Source organism: Rhinolophus sinicus, linkage group LG02 (genome assembly GCF_036562045.2).
Source record: "Rhinolophus sinicus isolate RSC01 linkage group LG02, ASM3656204v1, whole genome shotgun sequence".
Taxonomy (NCBI): domain Eukaryota; kingdom Metazoa; phylum Chordata; class Mammalia; order Chiroptera; family Rhinolophidae; genus Rhinolophus; species Rhinolophus sinicus.
In genome coordinates, this window is record NC_133752.1 from 150785472 (window position 1) to 150805470 (window position 19999).

Sequence of the window (19999 nt, forward strand, 5' to 3'; positions counted from 1 at the left end):
ACGGAGGCCTGAGTGTGGTGGGCGCCAGAGTGCGAGGGCCTTGTGACTTTGCTCCTCTAGTTCTAAAGGGTTTAACCCTGAACTTAGCTAATTTATCACCTGTTGTCCACTTGAGAGACTTCAATGTCTAGAGGACCCTGAACTCTGAGTGCCCCATACTGCCTTTATTCTCAGACGTCCCAGCCCTGTGCATAGGTGCTTCTAGTGGGAAGAGGGTCCCCTCATCCACAGATTGGCGTCCCCTCACTCATTTGGTTCTGCGCTTTGGCAGTGAGTAAGCCAAAGTTTGGGTAATGTAATGATCTTGATCCTCCTTGCAACTGATGGCCCTGTGTCCCCTCTGCTTTAAGCACGCAGTTCCCTGTGGTCAGTATGCCAGCCTCATCCAGATATTCCACAAACATCTTGGGGAAAAGACCATTTTCATAAAGCTTCCGTCCTCCCATCTCCCACCACTACTCTCTTCCTCTCCTGCTACCATTGTCTGGCTCCAGGCAAAGAAAGGGACGGTGCTATCCTTGGGGTGGGTGAGGTCGGAGTGAGCCAGGCAGGCTTTCCCGACTCTTAACCATTTTCTTAGGCTTTGGGGACAGAGGTCCTTCCACCCTGTTCTGTGGGGAAGGGAAAGTATTAGGCATATATAAGTTTGAGAGCCCCAAGTACCAGTACATCATTTATATTCAGTTACCTTCCTGTTCCCTTCCCAATTTTCCTTTTCAGCCCCTCTCCTGTTATTAAAGTAAGCCATCACCCTCAAGGATCAGTGCTTCTGTCCTTATGAAACTCTTAAACTACAACCAGACATCCCTCTATCAACTCTGTGAACTTTGAACATTACCCACTTACCCTTCAAAATCAGATGAAACTTTCTTCCTTCTAGGCTCCTCAAAAGTCCCGCTTGGTGATTGAGGTTATAAGCAGTTAGGCGCTCCTTTCCCAAGTTCTTCATTTGTATACTAATAAATAGATACGTTCTAGAGCTACAGCCTCTCAGAAGATAATGATAATGGAGAGGACTTCAACCGGACGGCAGGCCAGTGGTGGTCTTTTGACCCCTGAACAAACTTGGGAAAGAGGATGACCTAGTCCCTTCTGACCCTTAGCACTCGGTTTAGAATGCCGGGAAGGGGGTGGAGGGAGCCCTCTTGTGGCAGTTACTTAAACCTTCCAGCTTTTTTTTGGGGGGGTTATGGGGGGACGAGAGGGGAGACTTAACCTGGAAGTTATATGCTTAGCACCCAACTCTTAGGGCAGACAGCAACCCCATCTTCCCAGAACGTGAGTAGTTCTTTAGTCATGACTTGTCAGGGGACCTGGGCCCAGGGTCCACTTCAGGATTATCTGGGCAAGGGATTTGAGCCTGGAGAAAACCAGTGGAAGGCCTTGGATTGGTCCAGGTGAGATGGAGATTCATTCCAGAGTATGGGGACAGCCATGGGGAGAATGAGTGTGGGTATCTATGAAATTCTCAGACTAGTGGTGTAAGGTTTAAAGGTTCTGGGCGTTCACTGCATCACTTCCAGTTCAAGTGCCTAGATTGGTCAGAGCAGAAAATGGGCAGATACTTAGTACCTTGTGTGTTTCCAGACCTGTGCTAAGAATGAAGTCAAACCACTGTACTGAGGGAGATACCTGGGAATCCATTTCTGGAATGCTCTGGAATCCTTTGGGATAACCATAGTGCACCATGTGGGATAGTGACAGTTGGGGAATCACTGTGTAGGGGTTCCTTTTCCTTTGCTGCTGCCCGGTGCAGAGAGGGGGGTCTTTGGGCAGGCAGTCGTAATACTAAGCACAGCTTCTTTTCCAGTTCTCTACTTTCTAATCTGGTAACTGGAGGGATGGTGTATCACGCTGGTTGCTGGGGAGTGACAGGATCCAGATACCTTCCTTCCTCTGCAGGTTTTTCATTCTAATTGGGTTTCCTGTCCCTGGTTGCTGTGATGGGTAACGATGACCCTGAGTTCCTGAGCAAAGGGTTAGGTGTGAGGAAATCCCAGGCTTGAGTATGGTAAAGGGGACAGTGCCACTGGAGGAAGTGGTTGGAGGTCTGGAAGTGAGGAACTTGAATTGGGACCGTTCACCATCAAGGCTTGAAGGTGAGTGTCTGCTTTTGTGTCACTTTGGCCACGGCCTGTACAAGAGTGTCCGGGCTCTAGGAGCAAATCTGGCTTCTGAACTGAACATGATGGAGTGGAAAGGATGCTCAAGACTTGCTCTGCCCAGAGCTGAACAGTTCCACTCATGTACCCTTCCTCCCAACACTTCTTCCAAACCAGGTATTGAGAGCTGTCTCTTAGGAGGTCCGTGCAGGCCATGGAGGAGACTTGAGAATGAACTTGTTCACCTGGCACCCCCTCCTGCCCACCTCTACCTCTCCATCCCATACGTTGTTAGGAACCATCTTAGGACAGGATTGAGTACAAGGCCTTTTAAGGGTTGGGGGGCTTATCCTGACACTCTGAACCACAGAGATTTGGATGCTAGCTTCTGAGTTCTGAATATAGGAAAGAGGTGCTTTCTTGGTTTTAGGTAATAGGTGATGGGGAATCTCTGTTTTTGTCTATGCCAGATCTTGCATTGATGGGATGATATTATAGCTCCCTGGCTACAATAGCCATGGCAATAGGGTGGGGGGGAGAAGGAGAGCACATAACACTCATTCTTGGATGAACGAGTGCATAACCATACCTGAAAAGAAAACAGTCAGGGTATGCATGCCCTTAAAAATACGGCATTTTGAACCCAGATGTGCATATACTGACTTACAGGCTTTTTATTAACAATCTGTTAAAAATAAACATTCAAAACATTTAAAAAGCTGTGCCCTGCTTACTGTGTATGTGGCACATAATAGGCAGTCATGCTTGATGAGTAAATAAACATCATCGTCCTTAACCAAGCTGGGCATGGTGGGTACCCCATTAGTTTTAGAAGCCAGGGGCTGTGGTCAGGTTTCTCATACTTGCCGACAGAGATCCCTTTGAGGGTGGAAGCCTTTCCAGGAGCGGTCCTCTGATTAAGTTACCCTTCCAGTCAGGGTTGGGCCAGCTCGCCTACCTTTCCTAGAACCATCTCACCTTTCTGTGTCCTTCAGGTGCCTCCTAACTTGATCCAAGGAGACAGCACCTTCCTCTGTGGTGCCTCCTGGGTCCAAGTGGGCTTGTGCTGCCCTCTGTGGGTGATCTTGTTATCTTAGTTTTGCCCTTTCCATTCCTACTACCACCCTCTTCACTTCACCCCCACTTCCTCTTCCCCTTCCCATCAGATTCCCAGACAACCTCAGACCTGGAGAGTCGTCTTCCACCTTCACGACGCCGTTCCAGTCAGCTCATGCATCAGGAGTATGCATTATCATCCCTTGCTCAGAAACTTCCATGAACTCCTGCTGCCTCAGTCTGACATTCAAGGCTCTCCACAACCAGCTCTTACCTCTACTCTCCTGGCTAAATCCCTTAGTTGAGTCAAACTGGTCCAATCATTTTCCCCAAATATCTGGCCCTCTGCCTTTATCCCCTTTCTCATTTTTTAGGAAATACCACTTTCCTTTAAGATACACAAAGCTGCCTGTGACCTCTCTGATCACAATGACTTTTTCCCCCCTAGTCTGGCTCCTTTAGTTTTGTTAACACAACTCATTCAACACCTCCCACATGTTCTGTTGTATTTCTCTACAGTCACGTGCCACTTAATAGGCTCTATGGTACAGCCTATTGCTCCTAGGCGACAAGCCTGTGCGGCATGTTACTGCACAAAACAGCACGAGATGAAATCAAACAGAAAATAATGCAATCAAGAGACCCGATAAGCAGGAGGTGTGTGAGGCTGCTGCTGGTGGAACACGGCGTACTGTTGTTACAGCAAACTTGTATAAGTAGAAAGAGCACACTCTAAAATAACGATAAAAAGTAGAGTAGGTAGATAAACCAGTAACATAGGCATTTCTTACCAAGCGTTCTGTACTGTACATAATGGTATGTGCTGCGCTGTTTCACGCTGGCAGTGCGGTTTGTTTACACCAGCATCTCCACAAGCGTGAGGAATGCATTGGGCTGTGACATTAGGACAGCTCTGATGTCTACGGCGTCACTAGGCGATAGGAAATTTTCAGCTCCATTACAATTTTATGGGACCACTATCAGATGCAGTCCGTTGCTGACTTAAATATGATGTGGCACAGGACCATATATCATGTTCATTTAATATTCAATTTTAAAGTTGTTTTGTAACCAAAGTCATTTTTATTGTGAAAGATTCAAACAACACATGAATATACAAAACAATATGTGGAACCTGTTCCCCTCTATTCTCCCATCTCCCACCCTCAGCTATTTGGTGTGCATCTTTCTAGTTCCTTTTCTAAATATACTGCACACATTTGGGGGAAAATTCAAATGTAAAAGGGCTCATCACATGTCTTCTTTTTTACACTTAAGAATATATGCATTTGTCTTAGAGATTTTCCATACTAATGTAGTTAGATCTTCCTTTTTAGTGGTTTCTTAGTATTGCATGGCATAGTTATTCAAAATAAAACATTTGTCTAAATCTTATATGGAGGGTACTGTGCAGCTAGTACCTGAGAGACTCCAGACGTGATCACGACCTTGCCTTGCCAGTGAGCTGGCTCTTTCAAGGAGATGGGGAGGGAAGAGTGGGGCATACAAAAATAACCAACACAAGGAAAAACGCAATAATGTCCCCAAGTGTATGCCTGAAGTTCAGAAATAAAGGAAGTCCCTTCTAGCTCAGAGAATCAGTGATATTTGAGCTTGGCCTAGAGGGAGCTTGACGGGTGAAAGAAGAGCATGAGCCTGGGCTCAGAGATGAACACACTTGATAACAGTTCATCTGATGCCACACCACAATCCATGAGCAGGAAAGGGATTTGGTTGAATTCGTAAACATTTATCGAACATCTATGTGTCAGATAATGTTCTAGACACTGAAAATAGAGAAATGAGAAAGATGAGATTCCTTTAAAGGACTCTCAGTTGAATGGAATAAAAGCCAAGTTTGGAAAGGCAGATTAAGACCAGATGAAAGCTTTCCATTGGCATGTTGGGGAGTCTGAATTTTATTCATTGGGCAATGAGCCAGGGCAGGCTTTTCCGTGGGCAGGTGACGTGACTCAAGTTGAGCAGATGCAGTTGTGTACAGAACGGGCTAGAGTAGGGAGAGGCTGGGGATGAGGAGTTTACTACCCTTTTTCTTTTAATAAGTTAATTTCTGTCTTAGCAGGTGTTTGGTGGTAGGCAGTCCAGGACTGGTATGGTGGCTCTACAGTTGTCAGGGACATAGGCTTTTATTTTTTCCCTTCAAGATCCTGGCACATAGCTTCCATCCTCATGGTCACCTCATGGTCTAATATGGCTGCGAGAGCATAATTCATTTCATCTGCATTCCAGGAAGGAGATGGGGGAAGGAGAAGGAGCACATAACGACACACTTGTTAGCTAAATTAACTCCCTTTAAGGAGCCTTCCTGGAAGTCCTGGACACCATTTCCAACATGTTTGTGTCTTATTGGCCAGAACTTTGTCACATGGCCTTATCCAGCTTTAAGGGAGACTTGGAAGTGTAGTTTGTGCTTATTTTTTAAAGTTTTCCCCCTTTTTAAAAAATTGAGGTATAATCTGCATGCAGTGTTATGCAACGACCTTAAACATAGTTTGAAACCTAAAGGAGATATGAGGGCTTAATTAGGGTGGCAGTCTTGGGAATGGAAAGAAAGCTGGAGAGGCTGTGGAGGGAGAATCCAAAGGAGACTGGATATGGAAGATGAGAGAAGAAATCAGAATGCTGACGGCAGAGCCACTAATAGAAACAGGAAGTTGGGAATGAAGTCTAGATTGTTGCAGATAAGATGGAAGGAGAAAAAGGGATGAGGAATATATTGGGTGTGTTGACTTGAGGTGCTGGTCAGACATCCAGGTAGAGATACCCAGTAGGCAATTCTGTCTAAAGCTTGGGAGGGCAGTCAGAGCTCAGTGGCATCAAATACCAGACAGATGCTAAAGAGGACAGGGGCCAAGAAATGACCCAGGAATTTGGTGACTGAGCTCACTGATGACTTTTGAGGGAGCAGAATCCAGATGCCGAGGTCTGAGTGGGCAGTGAGGGTTTAAATCTTGCAGAATGGGAACTGGTAGCGTCACCTGAAATAATGTTAAATCCTTTGTAAAAACTGAAGTCCTCGTACAAACGTAATGGGGCTATTTGTAGCTGCACATTAGAGAAGTTTTGATGAAAAAAGAAAGGAAATGGTAGTGTCAGGAAAAGATCAGGGATTCACGCCCTCCTGACCTGGAAATAGCCCTTTGCTCTTTTTCAATGAGCTTTCTAAAGGACAGGGGGATGGGACGGCTCCCTGTTTTCTTTTGGATATATGACCTCCAGAAATTCAAGTTGAAGGCGTGGCTGTGGGAGAGGGGTGCTGCCTTTGACAACTGCTGGGGTGGGATGGGCCAGCCAGACGCTGCCAGAATAGGTGTGAGGAGGCGCGGCTCTTTCAGGCAAGAGCAGAGAGCAAGTACGTTGGACTCTGGCAGTCGGGTTTGAATCCCGTCCCTGTCACCACCTGGCTAGATGACCTTGGGCGAGTTACCCTGAGCATCCAGTTACTCATCTGTACAATGGAGACAATTATGCCTGCCTTTCAGGGTGGTTTGGAGGAGTACAGGCAAGTGCCCGCCACGCAGGAGGTAATCATAAATGGGTGCCGTTATGTGACCTAGCCTCTCGCTGTGGAACGGCCCGCAGAGGGGCTGACGGGATCCGCGACCTCCCTCTCTGAGAGGCTGGGAGGGGGGCTCCCCGCAGCCTCCTCCCTACAGGAGGTGGGGACAAGGTGGAGGAAGGGCTGCAGGAGGAGGAGCCGGTGCGTTGCGACCCGCCCCGTCCAATCTGGCCTAGGCACCGAGGGATCCGCTGTCCTAGACACCGCCACCAGAGCAGCCTGTGCTGGTGCCGCGCGCCCTGCCCCGTGTCCAGTCATGACCCTGCACCCGTCACTACTCCCGCTCTGTCTGCTGCCGCTGCTGCTGCTCAGTGGTGTGGTGTGCCAGGCTGAGACCGGGTTCGAAACCGAAAGTCCTGTCCGGACCCTCCAAGTGGAGACCCTGGTGAGGAGACGGTCCGGGTCTGCGGGGGGGCCAGGCCTTGTGCAGGAATGTGGGTTGAAAGGAACCTGCGAGCAGGGAGGAGAGGAAGTACGGGAACTGAGTTGGGGGGTGCCGGGTCTAGGGACAAGAACGGAATCTTTGGAGGATCTTCCGTGACTCCTGTAGTCGGATCGATCATAGGTGGAGCCCCCCGAACCGTGTGCGGAGCCCGCTGCCTTTGGAGACACGCTTCACATACACTACACGGTGAGGGGTCTGGGGGCCGGGGCGGGGACTGGGAGGGGGCGGGGCCCTGATGAAACACGTCAGCTTTGGCTTGGACACGTGGCAAGTAGTTTGGGAGTAACTCAGGGCTCTGGGGTCTTCGAGCACGTGGTGGGGGAGGGGCGCTCGTCCCTGCGCGTTTCCCCTCCCTGCTTTTCCTCCAGTTCCTCCTGGGCACTGAGAAGTGAAAGGTGGAGAGATCTCCGAGAAGTGCCAACCCTTTGGGGCTTCCTGTTCCCTTCTGCCCGGAGGGGAGCGCTAGGCTGCAGCTGCTAGCGGGTTGCCCCGCCCAGCAGCCCAGGTGTGTGTTGCCCGGCTGGGAGTGAGAAGTACTAGGTGTGCGCTCTGGATGCTCTCTCTCCCCAGGGCAGCTTGGTAGATGGACGCGTGATTGACACTTCCCTAACCAGAGACCCTCTGGTTATAGAACTTGGCCAAAAGCAGGTGATCCCAGGTATGTGGCCCTTCCCTCCCTTTCCTCTTCTTCTCAGCCAGAAGTGCTTTCTTAACCTCTTCAACCCTTAAGCTACCTTGGAAATGCACCTGGGGAATTAGTAAGACCCCCCCAGGTCTCTACCAGCCACCTCCTGAGGTTCAAATCCCACCTCTAATACTCCTCTTGCCCCATACCCTACTTGAAGCCAGAGATTTGAGAAGTAGGTTGCTCAACCAAGGGTCAAAGGGGAGCCTTTGATCTCCTCTCCTGGGATTTGGGGAATGTAGGTAGCTTCCTGTTCAGTGGTGTCTTCTTCCTCAAGGTCTGGAGCAGAGCCTTCTTGACATGTGTGTGGGGTGAGTATCTGGGCAAGGGCGGGCTTGGGTACCTGCTTTGCATGGGTTGAGGCTTTCTCTGCTATCCCTACTCCTAGAGGAGGCAAGAGTAGGTGGGATAAAGGGCCCTGGCTTTGCACTGGGCAGGTCCAGGTCACTGGGCCCTGAGGGCATCCAAAGCCTCTGCGCCTCTCTGACTGTGGGTTTTGTTGGAGGAATGGAGGCATGTGGGGGGATGGACATCTTTGCTGGTCCACCTGTTTGGTGCCAGGTGGGAAAGTTCGTGTTTTGGGTGTGAATATTCCGAGGATATCGCTGGTGGGGCTTCTGATGGACTGAGGCTGCTGGCCCACCTGGTCCCACCTCTGGCTGTGACTTACATTCTTTCCCTCAGAGAGAAGCGCAGGGCAATCATTCCTTCTCACTTGGCCTATGGAAAACGGGGCTTTCCACCGTCTATCCCAGGTAATCTGACTAGACATCTCTCTCAGACCATCAAAATACCTAGTCCCTAAGAGCTACAAGGAGCTACACAACTTGTCTGGAGCTTGAGAAGGTCTAAACTCAGTTTGCTAAAAGGAATGGCTAGGGCCTCCTAAAGGACCACGTTTTCCTCCTTAGGTTACCACAGGGACTAGACACACAGAACCGGTTAAGGCCACCTGGCTGACCCTCTGGCAGCCAGCAGCTTTTTAGGGGGGAGACACCTGCCTGTGCCACCCTTCCCAGAACTCTGGACTTCTTTCCTGCCTTTTTCCTACAGTTCCACTGTCATTTGTGCAGATGGCATGACTTCTCACCACATCTCCACTCTTCCTTTCAGCCTTCAGAGAAGAGATAGTAAAAATGGTCACAGTCAAGTAATTCAAAACAAAATGAAACAAAAACCAGCAACTTTTAAAAGTCATGCCCACCCCATAACTTTAAAAGCCCTCACAGATTACTGTTGATACCTACCCTTAAAGGCCTGAGACTGGATAGATTTCCCAAGATGCGTATCTCTTGCTTTTGGTTATAATAAATGTTCTATTAGCTAAAATGTGTTGTACTTCAGAGTATTGGGGTAAAAGTTCTTATCCTAGTTCCAGGGAGACTTTGGAAGAGGGTAGGGGAACTAAAGAGAAACAGTCTTACCCAAAGCACTATTACCTCCCTCTTTCCAGTGCTGCTTCTGTCTGCATTTCTTCCCCCCCCCTCCACTCATTCCCCCGCCCCTACTTTTGTAAGACACATCCTTCTTCCTTTCCAGCTCATATGTTGAAACACCTGTCTTTTTTAACAGTCGTATTGCGTGTGTTTATTGGTTGGTGGAATTTTTAAAAGTCTAGTTTAAATCCAATTAATTTCAGCCCTGCAAAGATTGTCTCCATGTGGCTATTTGGAAATGGAGTACAGTTAGAACCGAGGTTTCTCCCGCTTATAAATGGAGAACAGCATGTACATTTCAGGTCCACAGAAAGTTTTCCTGTGCTGTTAAAGACCTATCATGGAACACAAGCCACACTTGTGTTATCTGGGGTAAACATGACTATCACTAGACTCTGCTCAAACCCATTTCTGTCTTTGTCTAAGGGAACTCAACCTCACATTTAAATCTTGCCAGTTGCATAGTTGTTGCTCTGGTGTGGCCTGCCCTCTTGTTTTCGTTCAGATTCAGAGTCCTGGGTAAACTCAGAGATCCTAACCTTCACCTCCTCTCTGCCTCCAGCGGATGCAGTGCTGCAGTTCGACGTGGAGCTGATTGCACTGATCCGAGCCAACTACTGGCAAAAGCTGGTGAAGGGCATTTTGCCTCTGGTAGGCATGGCCATGGTGCCAGCCCTTCTGAGCCTCATTGGGTATCACCTATACAAAAAGGCCAACAGGCCCAAAGTCTCCAAAAAGAAGCTCAAGGAAGAGAAACGAAACAAGAACAAAAAGAAGTAATAAATAATAATAATTAAAAAAACACAAAACTTCTTTGCATTCTTCACCTGATCCTTTCTGAGGCTACTTTTGTAAGTGGGAATGAGGAAAAGGACTGGGGAAAGGCACCCTGAGGTGGATCTTCCCTGGCATGAGGGTGGTTGGAGGATTTAGATCACCTCTTCCTCCAGCCTTCTGTTCCTGTCCTGACTCCAAGGACCAGGTCTAGAATCTTCTCATAAGATCTCTAGGTTCCGAAGGTATGGGTTTGGGCTCCCATGGTGCCCTGACTCCAGGAGCAATTTGTCATTGAGGAATAAGCCTCCTGGTAGTTGCCTAGTTATTCTTTCCACATCCTGGGGCTGCTATATTCCTAGTGTCCTCAAAGTAGACTGCTCTGTCCAATATGGCAAAGATATAAGGAGCTCACGAACTCCACGGGCATTTTTAATAGCAAAGTCCTCAGGGGTCTCAAAAAATCCTCTGGGGGTTGAAAAGAGATTTTCTTGTGTCACAGGATATGGGAGATCACGTGGGCTGCTTCAATGATGTTGTACGTGGTTGGAGGTTTTTTGTCACCTGGCTGGGTTGCAGGTGTGGACAAGGGCTGGGTTAAGTTGCTTCGATGGTTGACGATGAACAGTGGGTTGAGCTGGCTCAGCACTTCATCACTCACTGAGATGCCATCCAAGTACTGCTTGAGCATCTCCCGCAGCTTCCCGTTGATTTCTAACAACTCGGCATGTCTATGTTGGAGGCTCAGTTGCTCCAGTTTCACTTTGTTGTACCTTTTCCAGAAATTCTCCATCCCTATGTAGTCTGCTATCACCTGGGAGTTGAGTTTAAGGGAGAAGGTGTGTGGTGGGGCCCATTAGCAAATACAGCCCAGTGCCCTGTCCTCCCCAACTCTGAGCCATGGCCTCTGGGCCCTAGGAACTTTACCTTTGCCAGCTCCTCAGTAAGGTCCTCTGGCTGAATTTCCTCTATCTCCTCCTGCTCCTCGGGAGTCAATGTTGGTGAATAAAAAGGCAGGACTTTTTCTTCCTCTGTCTCAAATTTCCTACATATTTCAGCAAGTTTAAGGATCTTTTCACCCTATTGGAAAGAGGAAGAGACCTTTTATTAGGAAAGGGAGTGGGGAGGGGGAATAGTAGAGCTGGTTCCCCTGTTTGAACCAAGGGAGGTACCCATCCAAGTGGGAGACGAGGAATATATACATTTACCACGAGTGCTTACTGCGTGCCAAGCATTATTCCAAGTATTTTATGTTTTTATAAAATTCATTATCAATGTAATTTAAAATGTGGCATGGGAGGGAACATGGAATAAAAAAATGTATTCCAAGTGTCCACTCAGGCAGAAAACAGGAGAAAGCCTCCTCTACCACTCTCAAACCCCTTTCACTTCACAGGGAGCCTGGCCCCTTGGTTTTGTTTGGACCACCCCCACCCCTGTTACCTTATCGACAATCTTTCTCAGGGCTTTGATGGCGGCATTACTTTCCAGAGTGAGCTTGACTAAGTTCTCCTGTGATATTTCCCGGGCCTGAGTCCTTTGGGCCTTAAGTTTCCGCAGTTGTACAAGGATCAGCTCCTTGTCATCACGAATGTACTGGTTCTGCTCTTCACTCTCACGGCTGTGCACCATGATCTTGCCTTTTACAATACTTATGGAATCCTGGAGAAACAGAAGAGGAAACAGTTGACCAGCTGAGGGTCTAAAGAGAGACAGATAAAAGGACTGTCTGGAGACTGAAATCAAAGTTTATCCCAACCCTTTGTGAGGCCCGGCGTAACCTGGGGGAAGATGAACAGAGGATAACGGAGCGGTTAAAGCCGTGGGTATTTCTGGTTGGCTGCACTAACCTGGAGTCTCTGTATTTTTTTCATCTGCACTTCAATCTCTTTGGAGCTCTTCTCATCCTTCACCCTCAGGGTCTCGAAGGCAACCTTTCGATCCTCTGTGGCATCAGTGTAATTCTTGAGGGCATCCTGGAACTTTCTCCACAGATCTTCTACTACATTCTCCAGTTGCAGTCTTAGAAAGTGCTTCTCTTCTAAATTCTAGGAAGTGGCCCCAAAATAGCCAGTGCCTGTCCTGTTAGTGCCCTTTCACTCCCACCAGCAACCTCACCCTCTTGCACTATTTATAGCACAGTATAGTGCAGGGGTCACCAATGAAAATGCCTACAAAGACGAGGCAGATGATATAAATAAGTGCTGTGGGTTAGATGGGGTCTGTGGTGAATCAGAGGAAACGCTCTTTTGGGCGGGGCGTGGAGGGGGCACAGCTGCTTGGCCCCACATGAATGTCTCCATTTGGAAATATGGCCCAGTATCAGCAGATCTTTAAAATTTTCAAAGGAAGGTAAAATTTGGATTTTTATGTGAAATGTCCCAATTTTAAATGTAGGAACTTTATTAAATTTTTTACAAAACACTGAGGCACAATAAAAACAAAGAACCCCATACCCAAACCCAGGTCTACAGGCTGTCTAAGTTTGCAACCTCCAGGATGGTGGAAAGAAAGCACCAAGGGGCAGGGGTTTGGATTCTCCTCCTGGCCCTACCACAAACCAGCAGCATGACTTGCACAGGTCATTACTTTTGGGAGCCTTAGGTTCTTCATCTACAAGTCACAGGAGTGAAGCCAGATGATCTCTTTGTTGCTTTTTAGCTCTAAAATGCATCTCCTTGACATTTCAGAAGGGTCCTCCCTCTGACCAATTCTCACAAAAGTACAAAAGGCAGTAGGGGGACCTACAGTAGCAACAGGCGTTTTATTGATTTTGTTGGTTAAAGGGATCTCTTCTAGCTCTACTAGCCTTGAGCATTTTTCTCTCCCAGTTCTTGCCCATCTGCTCTCCCTCTGTACCTTGTTTTTAAGATCGTCCCACATGCTCTGGAACTCCAGCTTGCCTTCATACTCAGAATCTATGTAGTTCTGTTCCATGGCCATGAAGACATCTTGTAGGTAGCGAATCTCTTTTTCATGTTGGTCAATAATTGTTTTTCTGTAGGAGATAAGATACTGTCCCTGCTCTGAGGGATAAAGCATATGGATCAAAAAATGACAACTCAAAGCAATTTGTAATGAAATTATAAGAATGGTAGAAACTCTTATGTACTGAAAGAGAACAGAGTGAAGGCAGGCTCCATTCTTTTTAGAGCCAAAAAGAATGAATAAGATTATTTTATTCTGATTTTTGAATAGGTAATATATTCCCATGATGTAAAAATCACAAAGTACAAAGGGTTATAGTGAGAAGTCTCCTTCCCATCCCTATCCCCTGCCATATGGGTAGGATTTTGATAGTTGAAAAGGGGTGTCGGTGTTTCAGATAGGGACCTGGCACGGGCAAAGGGAAGTTAAGGCTACAGGCTTAAACCTGAGTTCGTTTAGAAGGAACTCAGGATCTTTTCTACTGGGGGGGTCGTGTCGTAATCAAGATGGGAGGCTCCAGGGTGCTGGCCACCCGCTTACAGGCAGCTCCTTGACATAGGACACGCCCCTGGACTCAAGCCCCCATACCTTTCTGTCTCGAACTCCTTGGTTAGGGTCTCCAGCTCCATGTTGTAACTTTCCTCTAGGAGGTTGAGTCGACACCTCTGCAGGGCCAATAGCTGATCAACACTGTGCAAGTGGCTGCGCAGAGCCTGGGCGTACTGTTCCTCGGCTTCTGACAGGTCCTTAGCTAAAGACTGGGTAGGAAACAGAGTTACCATTTTGGCTGGACGGCTTCTGTGAGAGAATAGAACAATGTGTGCAGCTGGCTAGCTGGATAACATGAATGACATTTTCCCTTAGTTCCTAATGCCAATTCTTTGGCTCTGAGAGTGCTGGTTCTCCCACTCTTGAATGTAAAATAAGAGGGACATCAGGGAAACCCATGTAGCCACCAGGGTCCTAGGGACAACAAACATTTACAACAATGTGGCTACCACTAAAAGGAACCAGGAATTCTTGGAGCAATGGCTGCTTGGAGGTCTGAGGCAAAAATAAACAAGTTGAACCGAGGGTGTCTTGTTAGGTAAGAGAAGGAATCAAGCATTTATCCTGCCTTTCTTATATAAACTGTACCTTTCGGTAATTGAATGGGAAATGATGGGAAGTATTTCTTTATGGAAGTATTCAAGCTAATGAAAAAGGAATGATATCATTAGAAAATCAGCATTTTGCAACCCCCAATGAATTAATGGATATTAACAGCTGCTAACATTACAAAAAGAGAGATAATGGAAGAATACAACACCTCCAAACTTCTAGATCCAATTACCAAGATACAGAAAGTACAGATGACAAAGTAACATATGAAATTACAATGCAGACTACTATACAGTTGTAAAAAAACAAATAAGAAGCTCTTTATGGGCTAATGTGGAATAATCCCCACGATATACTGTGAAGTGAAAAAGGCAAGGGGCAGAGCAATATGTAGTACTACCATTTGTGTTAAAAAAGGTTTACTCATGAAACTAAAATTATTAGGAAGGGCACTGGGTGGCTGAAAGGCACCAGTGGGAGGGAACTTTATATAATTTTTTATCTTTTTAATTTTGAATAATGTGACTATATTATCATATCCCATATGATCCAGACACCATGAGTGCACTCCCTGTAAATGACCACAAGCTCCAGGCAGAGCTAGCTTTCACCTTACATGTTTAGCATGAAAAAGGATCATCTGAAATCGGTTCTGATGATGGAAGGCTATTCACTCTCTCAACAATGTCTACTCAACCTGCTGTGTGCCAGCCCTGTGCTGGAGGTCGAGGATTCGAATTAAAAGACATGCTCACTGCCCTCAAAGGAACTTGCAGTCTTGTGGTAGGAAAAGAGTGACATAAACAGAACATTACAGTAAAACGTGGAAAGTGCTAAGAAGTTAATGATTTACCAGTGACAACATGACATAAAGGACGGAGTGCCAACGTCTAAGCCCTGGGGAAGGCTTCACAGAAGAAATGTCATTTGTATCAGTCTTGAAGGAGGAGTGAGAATTTGCCAGGAAGACTGGGGAGATGCAGAAAAGAAAATTCCAGGTAGAGGGAATAGCAGATGCAAAGGCACAGGTAAGAAACAAGGATGGTTATGTGAAAGGTACAGTAGAGGCCAGATCATGAAGGGCTTTGATGTTCTTCCCATGGAGTTTGGATTTTTTTCCTGTAGAAGAGGGGAGCTACTAAGGAGATTTAAGCAGTAGAGTAACATGATCAGATTTTTTTTTTTTTAGAAAGATAATCTGATAGTTGTGTAGATAACGATCTGGAGGTGGCTGGGCATGAAGGCTGGAATACAGGGGACTATTGCAATAGTCCCTATGAGAGATAATGCCCAGGACTCAACTACAGCAGGGCAGCGGGGGAATAGAGCAGGGGATGGCTTTGAAACATACTTGAGCAGATTTATGTAAGACTTAGTAAAAGAAGTCCCAAAACCAAGGATGAGTCCCAGATTTCTGGGTTAGGTGATGTGGTGAATGGCACCAGCCACCTAAATAGAGAGTATAAGGCAGACCAGATTGTGGAGTATGGGGAATGGGGCTGGCCAGAGAAGGGGAAGCCCAAGAGTTCAGTTGTGAGAAAAGTACAACAGCTAGGAACAGATATGTAGGAAGTTTGAATATAAGGATGTGGAACTTAAGCGAAAAATCCTGGCTGGTGTTACAGACCTAGGAGTCAGTGCATATAAGTGGTATTTAAAGCCAGGGTAACGAGTAAGATGGTCTAGACCTTACACGCCTGGTTAAAGAGTGAGATGTCAGACTCAGAAACCTGGGAAACCCTGACATTCAGGGGATGGAGAAAGGAAGAGGAACTCACAAAGGGGCAGGAGAAAAGCCAGGAAAGAATGGTGTCATGGAAACCAAAGGGGAGTTTAAAGAAGGAGAGCACTGACCAAGAGTGTCAGTGTCATAGAGAAGTCAGGTTAGATGACAACTAAATGATAAAAAAAGCATCCATGATTCGGGCCTGGTGGTCTTTACAAGAGCAGTTTCCTAGTGAAGGGTAGACATCAGATGTGGGATGCAGGATAAATGGGAAGTGAAGAAGTGGAGATAGCAAGCGCATTTAACGTGCAGTTTCGGTTATTCAGGAATGGCCCCGAAGGTGTTTAACATTAGCAATGTGTTATATACCAAAGGCAGGGACTGTAACCATTAGCTGCAAAGCTATTGCGTAGGAAGAAGCTAATTGGCTCAGCAAGTATTTGATAATTCCCAACAAGGGTCTGAAGATGTCACTTAAAAAGCCATGTGGTATCACTGGTGGGGTGAGGAATTATAATGGTTTCGCAAATTTGGGACTCTTAATATGTATCACTCGAAGCTGCCCAAGGTCTACTGAATTTTTTTTCCCTAGAGGTTAGGCTGTGAGGAAAGATGTGTGTTTTCTAGAGGGGGAATGTCAGGTTGACAATGTATATTTTGCTGCTATTGTGGGGTTTTTGACTTAAGATAGAAAAGACTAAGGAGAAGGAGTCAGTAAACAGGTTAAAAATCGAATGAAAGAAGGAATACAGCAAAATTCCTTAGAACAAATGATGGTATGGATTCAAAAGCTTCCCAAGAGCAGAAGCCTGGTTGAGTTAATTGCTTAGAGATTCAGAACTGCTCTTACCCATGGAAATCTTCTCAATCTTATGTAGGGTCACTGGAGTCGAATCAGAGAGGCCAAACAGAATTTGGTTGAAAAAATACTGGAGTGGGAATCCAGAAACCCATGTTTTAGTCCCAGCTCTCTCACTGACTAGCTGTGTGACCTCGGGCAAGCCAGTTCCTCCCTCTGGAACTGAATCTTCTCGCATTGAAATGAAGATATGGTACTAAATCCAAGTCCTTAGGTGATGTCTGCTGTGCCTTATAACTCAAATATTGTGTAGTACCGGTTTGGGGCAGTAGACCACTAAGGAGAATGGCTCCTCTTAGTGAGAGAAAGGAATGACAGCCCAGTGTTCCATTTTTCATTTCAGTGAAAACTGTTATTACCAATAGCCTGGCTTTCTTCACAGCCTGCTTCTTGGGAGGACTTTAAGATTGAGTAATGAATTGATTTTCTAGACACCTTCTATTCAGAGATGAGATCAAGGCAGCCATATTCAAGCGTTTCCTTGGGAAGAGCACCTACCTTGATGACATTGTCCTTGCAGTCCACCACGCGTTCAAATGTTTGGCTGAGGATCTCGATGTCTTTACGAAGGGCTCTGGTCTTGACTTCTCGAAGAACCATTCTCCACTGTGTGTTAATCTTATTAAGGTTCAGAGCACTGTTATGCTCCTCCTTGGCCAGCTTGTCCTGTGCAAGGAATGAGTGCCACCCCCCCTGGGAGGTCAGGGTCTACAGCCCTGATATAACAAAGATCACACTTAGTGTGTCAATTGACACCTCACCCCTTTGTTCTTAAGGACCCAAGCTCCTGATGGCTAACACTCAGGGAGTTCCTGTTCTTGTTTTCAGAGGGTTTCAAGTAAGACAGGAACAGCCCCAGGGCATTTTAAGGAGGGCAAGGCTGAACTTTCTTCAGGGTGAAGGCATCAGAGCAGGATGCTGTTTGTAATGACCCATCTCCAGGGAGAATATCAGAATTTCAAACAGCAGAGACAGCTGACAGCACCTACTGTCCCAGTTCTGGGGCTGAGTTGTGACCGCCAAGCTCTACGTCACTGAAGCGCCCCCCGCCCCATGGTCCACATAGAACTGCCTTTCCTCCCAAACAGTGTTGCCTGAGATCTAAGTACATTTGGGTCTCAAGATTTCCGGAGGAGGGGAGACCAGCATGAAAATGAGGCTGCCACCATGACAGGGCCAGCGCAGGGGGTGGGTGGGGCTGAGCAGGGGTAACACAGAAAGCCATCACCTTCAAGAACTGGCTCAGGAGCCGCTCCTTCTTCTTAATCATCTCCTCCTCTGCCAGCATCTTCTGCTGAAACAGAAGCAGCTGCTCCTCATCGGACAGGTTCCTCTGGGTCTTTTTCCCTTTCTTAGGCATAGCTGGGTAAAGGACTGGATCTGGGCAAGGTTCCTCGATCTGCCACAGCCAGTGCTAGAGGGGGTAAGAGGAAAATGCCCCCCAAAAAAGGCGTTCTGGAACTGCTCCTGAACAGTAGTGGGACCTTAGATCTCAGTCCTGGGGCAAGACAGAGCCTGGCAGAGCAGAGAGGCAGCGCTCTCAAGCCGAAAGACGCATCTCCGTCTCCTAGCAACGGAATCTCGGTAAGATGGCGCTGTGAGAAATTCAGGGGGAGAGGCCCTAGCTTGGAGCGTCCTCTCCCGGCTGGAGGACCTCAGTCTTTTTTTTTTTTTTTTTGAGTGTGTATGAGAGAGAGGGTAGTTTTACCTTTCTCAAAATCCCTAACCTCCTAACTGAACCTTTTAAAACGCTTTTTGTGTGTGTGTGTTTTTCATAGAATGGCTATATTTTAAAATACACATGTTAAATGTTGGAGAAAATATGGAGAAACGGGAATCCTCATACATTGCCAAAGTGCAGCCACTTTGGAGACAGTTAGGCAGTTCCTTCTTTCCCCTTCTTCCTTCCTTCCTTCCTTCCTTCCTTCCTTCCTTCCTTCCTTCCTTCCTTCCTCCCTTCCTCCCTCCCTCCTTCCCTTTCTTCCTTTCTTCTTTTCATTTAATTGGCTTTGTTGAGCAATTCACGAATCGGGCAGCATCCCATTTGGTAAATAGAGTTGCTCCAGCAGTTTCTTAAATTGTTAAGCATACATTTACTATGCAATCCAGATATTTTACTCTTAGATATCAGTCTAAGATATCTAACTACAGATACTTGCTACAATGTGGATAAACCTCAAAAACATGCTCAGTGAAAGAAGCCAAATGTAAGAGACTACCTATTGGAAGTTTCCATTTATATGAAATATCCACACACAAAAATGTAGAAATATTGTGTGCAGAAAAGACAAATGTGTATCCAGAGTAAATATCTATTCTACTCAGAACAAAACACTGCCCCTTCCATGATGGAAGTTGTCCAATGAATCAGCCTGTTCACCCAGGGGAATGTACCATGCAGGAGGCCCAGTTGGTCTCTGTTGCTGGCGGATTGGGCACTCGGCGAATGCCATAGCCAGGTTGGCCTTGGTGAGTGAAAGTCCATGTTGCTGAGTCCATGCATAACCTCCAACCCTACCATGATGGCCGCTTTGTGTATGAGCCCATTGGGCAATGACAGGGGTGGGTAGGCAAAGAGACTGACTGGTTTGTACAGAATGGGTCATCCTATCCACTTGATTATTAAAATCCTCCTCTGCTGAGATAGCCCCATTCATGTGGAACACAAATATCATCACACTTTTGCCCATTCAGAGAAGTCTATCCACATACCTCTTCCTCAAATTTCCTTATCACCAGTTTTCAAATCATGTTACTTCCTAGCCCCTGACCATTCAGCCAAGCCATTGGCCATAGCCCATGAGTTGATATATAATCGCACATCTAGCTACTTCTCCTTCCAAACAAAGTGAATAACCAGGTGCACTGCTAAAAGTTCTGCCCACTGGAAGGTTTTCCCTTCCCTAACATCCTTCAGAGATGTCCCAGAAAGGGGATGTAGGACCACAGCTGTTCACTTTGAGTGGTGCCTGCATGTCATGCAGAACCATCTGTAAACCTGCTTCTTCTCTTCCTCTGTCAGCTGACTGTAGGGCACTCCCTCTGAGGCCTTAGGTGCAGGCTGGGAGAGAGAAATATGGGCATTTGGGCTACTTCTTTATGTACCTTACTTGTGCTTTCAGGGCCTACTTGGCCCCGTCTTGTATATACCATTTCCATTTGATGGAGTGCTGCTGTGCTGCCCAACTTTATGGCATGGTGTGTCAGCTAACACCCAGTTCATGATGGATATTTCAGGTCATACAGTAACATGGTGGCTCATGGTTAAGCATTCAGTCTCTACTAAGACCCAGTAGCAGGCCCAGAG

General features: G+C 46.8%; 2 protein-coding genes across 4 annotated transcripts; one reads left to right on the forward strand and one right to left on the reverse strand.

Annotated features, from left to right (window-relative positions):
- The first annotated feature begins 6563 nt into the window (after positions 1-6563).
- FKBP11 (FKBP prolyl isomerase 11) lies at positions 6564-10117 on the forward strand. Of its 3 annotated transcripts, XM_019724678.2 has the most exons (7): positions 6564-6703; positions 6915-7123; positions 7304-7369; positions 7754-7841; positions 8146-8179; positions 8553-8623; positions 9867-10117. In XM_019724678.2, the coding sequence occupies exons 2-7, from the start codon at positions 6995-6997 to the stop codon at positions 10082-10084; spliced, it is 606 nt and encodes a 201-aa protein (XP_019580237.1). In that variant the 5' UTR covers positions 6564-6703; positions 6915-6994; the 3' UTR covers positions 10085-10117. The 3 variants fall into 3 exon arrangements, with proteins under 3 accessions (XP_019580237.1, XP_019580238.1, XP_074181856.1); XM_019724679.2 differs by lacking the exon at positions 6564-6703 and having other exon boundaries at positions 6990-7123; positions 7245-7369; positions 8111-8179; XM_074325755.1 differs by lacking the exon at positions 6564-6703 and having other exon boundaries at positions 6990-7123; positions 7245-7369.
- Positions 10118-10468: 351 nt separating this feature from the next.
- On the reverse strand, positions 10469-18257 carry DRC2 (dynein regulatory complex subunit 2). The gene is made up of 8 exons (XM_019724676.2): positions 17921-18257; positions 17191-17358; positions 13595-13764; positions 12938-13076; positions 11929-12126; positions 11522-11740; positions 11006-11158; positions 10469-10892 (listed from the first exon to the last, which is right to left on the reverse strand). Exons 1-8 carry the CDS (start codon positions 18050-18052, stop codon positions 10575-10577), a joined length of 1497 nt encoding a protein of 498 aa, XP_019580235.2. The 5' UTR covers positions 18053-18257; the 3' UTR covers positions 10469-10574.
- Positions 18258-19999: the final 1742 nt, after the last annotated feature.

Bases quoted from the DNA above. Each gene is read 5' to 3' on its own strand.
- DRC2 (XM_019724676.2), bottom strand. From the start codon at position 18,052: ATGCCTAAGAAAGGGAAAAAGACCCAGAGGAACCTGTCCGATGAGGAG. The intron at 13,765-17,190 runs GTAGGTGCTCTT...TTTCCTACCCAG, and splicing joins GCAAGGACAATGTCATCAAG to TCTTTAGCTAAGGACCTGTC. The intron at 12,127-12,937 runs GTACAGAGGGAG...GCCACTTCCTAG, and splicing joins GGGACGATCTTAAAAACAAG to AATTTAGAAGAGAAGCACTT.
- FKBP11 (XM_019724678.2), top strand. From the start codon at position 6,995: ATGACCCTGCACCCGTCACTACTCCCGCTCTGTCTGCTGCCGCTGCTG. The intron at 7,370-7,753 runs GTGAGGGGTCTG...CTCTCTCCCCAG, and splicing joins CGCTTCACATACACTACACG to GGCAGCTTGGTAGATGGACG. The intron at 8,624-9,866 runs GTAATCTGACTA...CTCTGCCTCCAG, and splicing joins CTTTCCACCGTCTATCCCAG to CGGATGCAGTGCTGCAGTTC.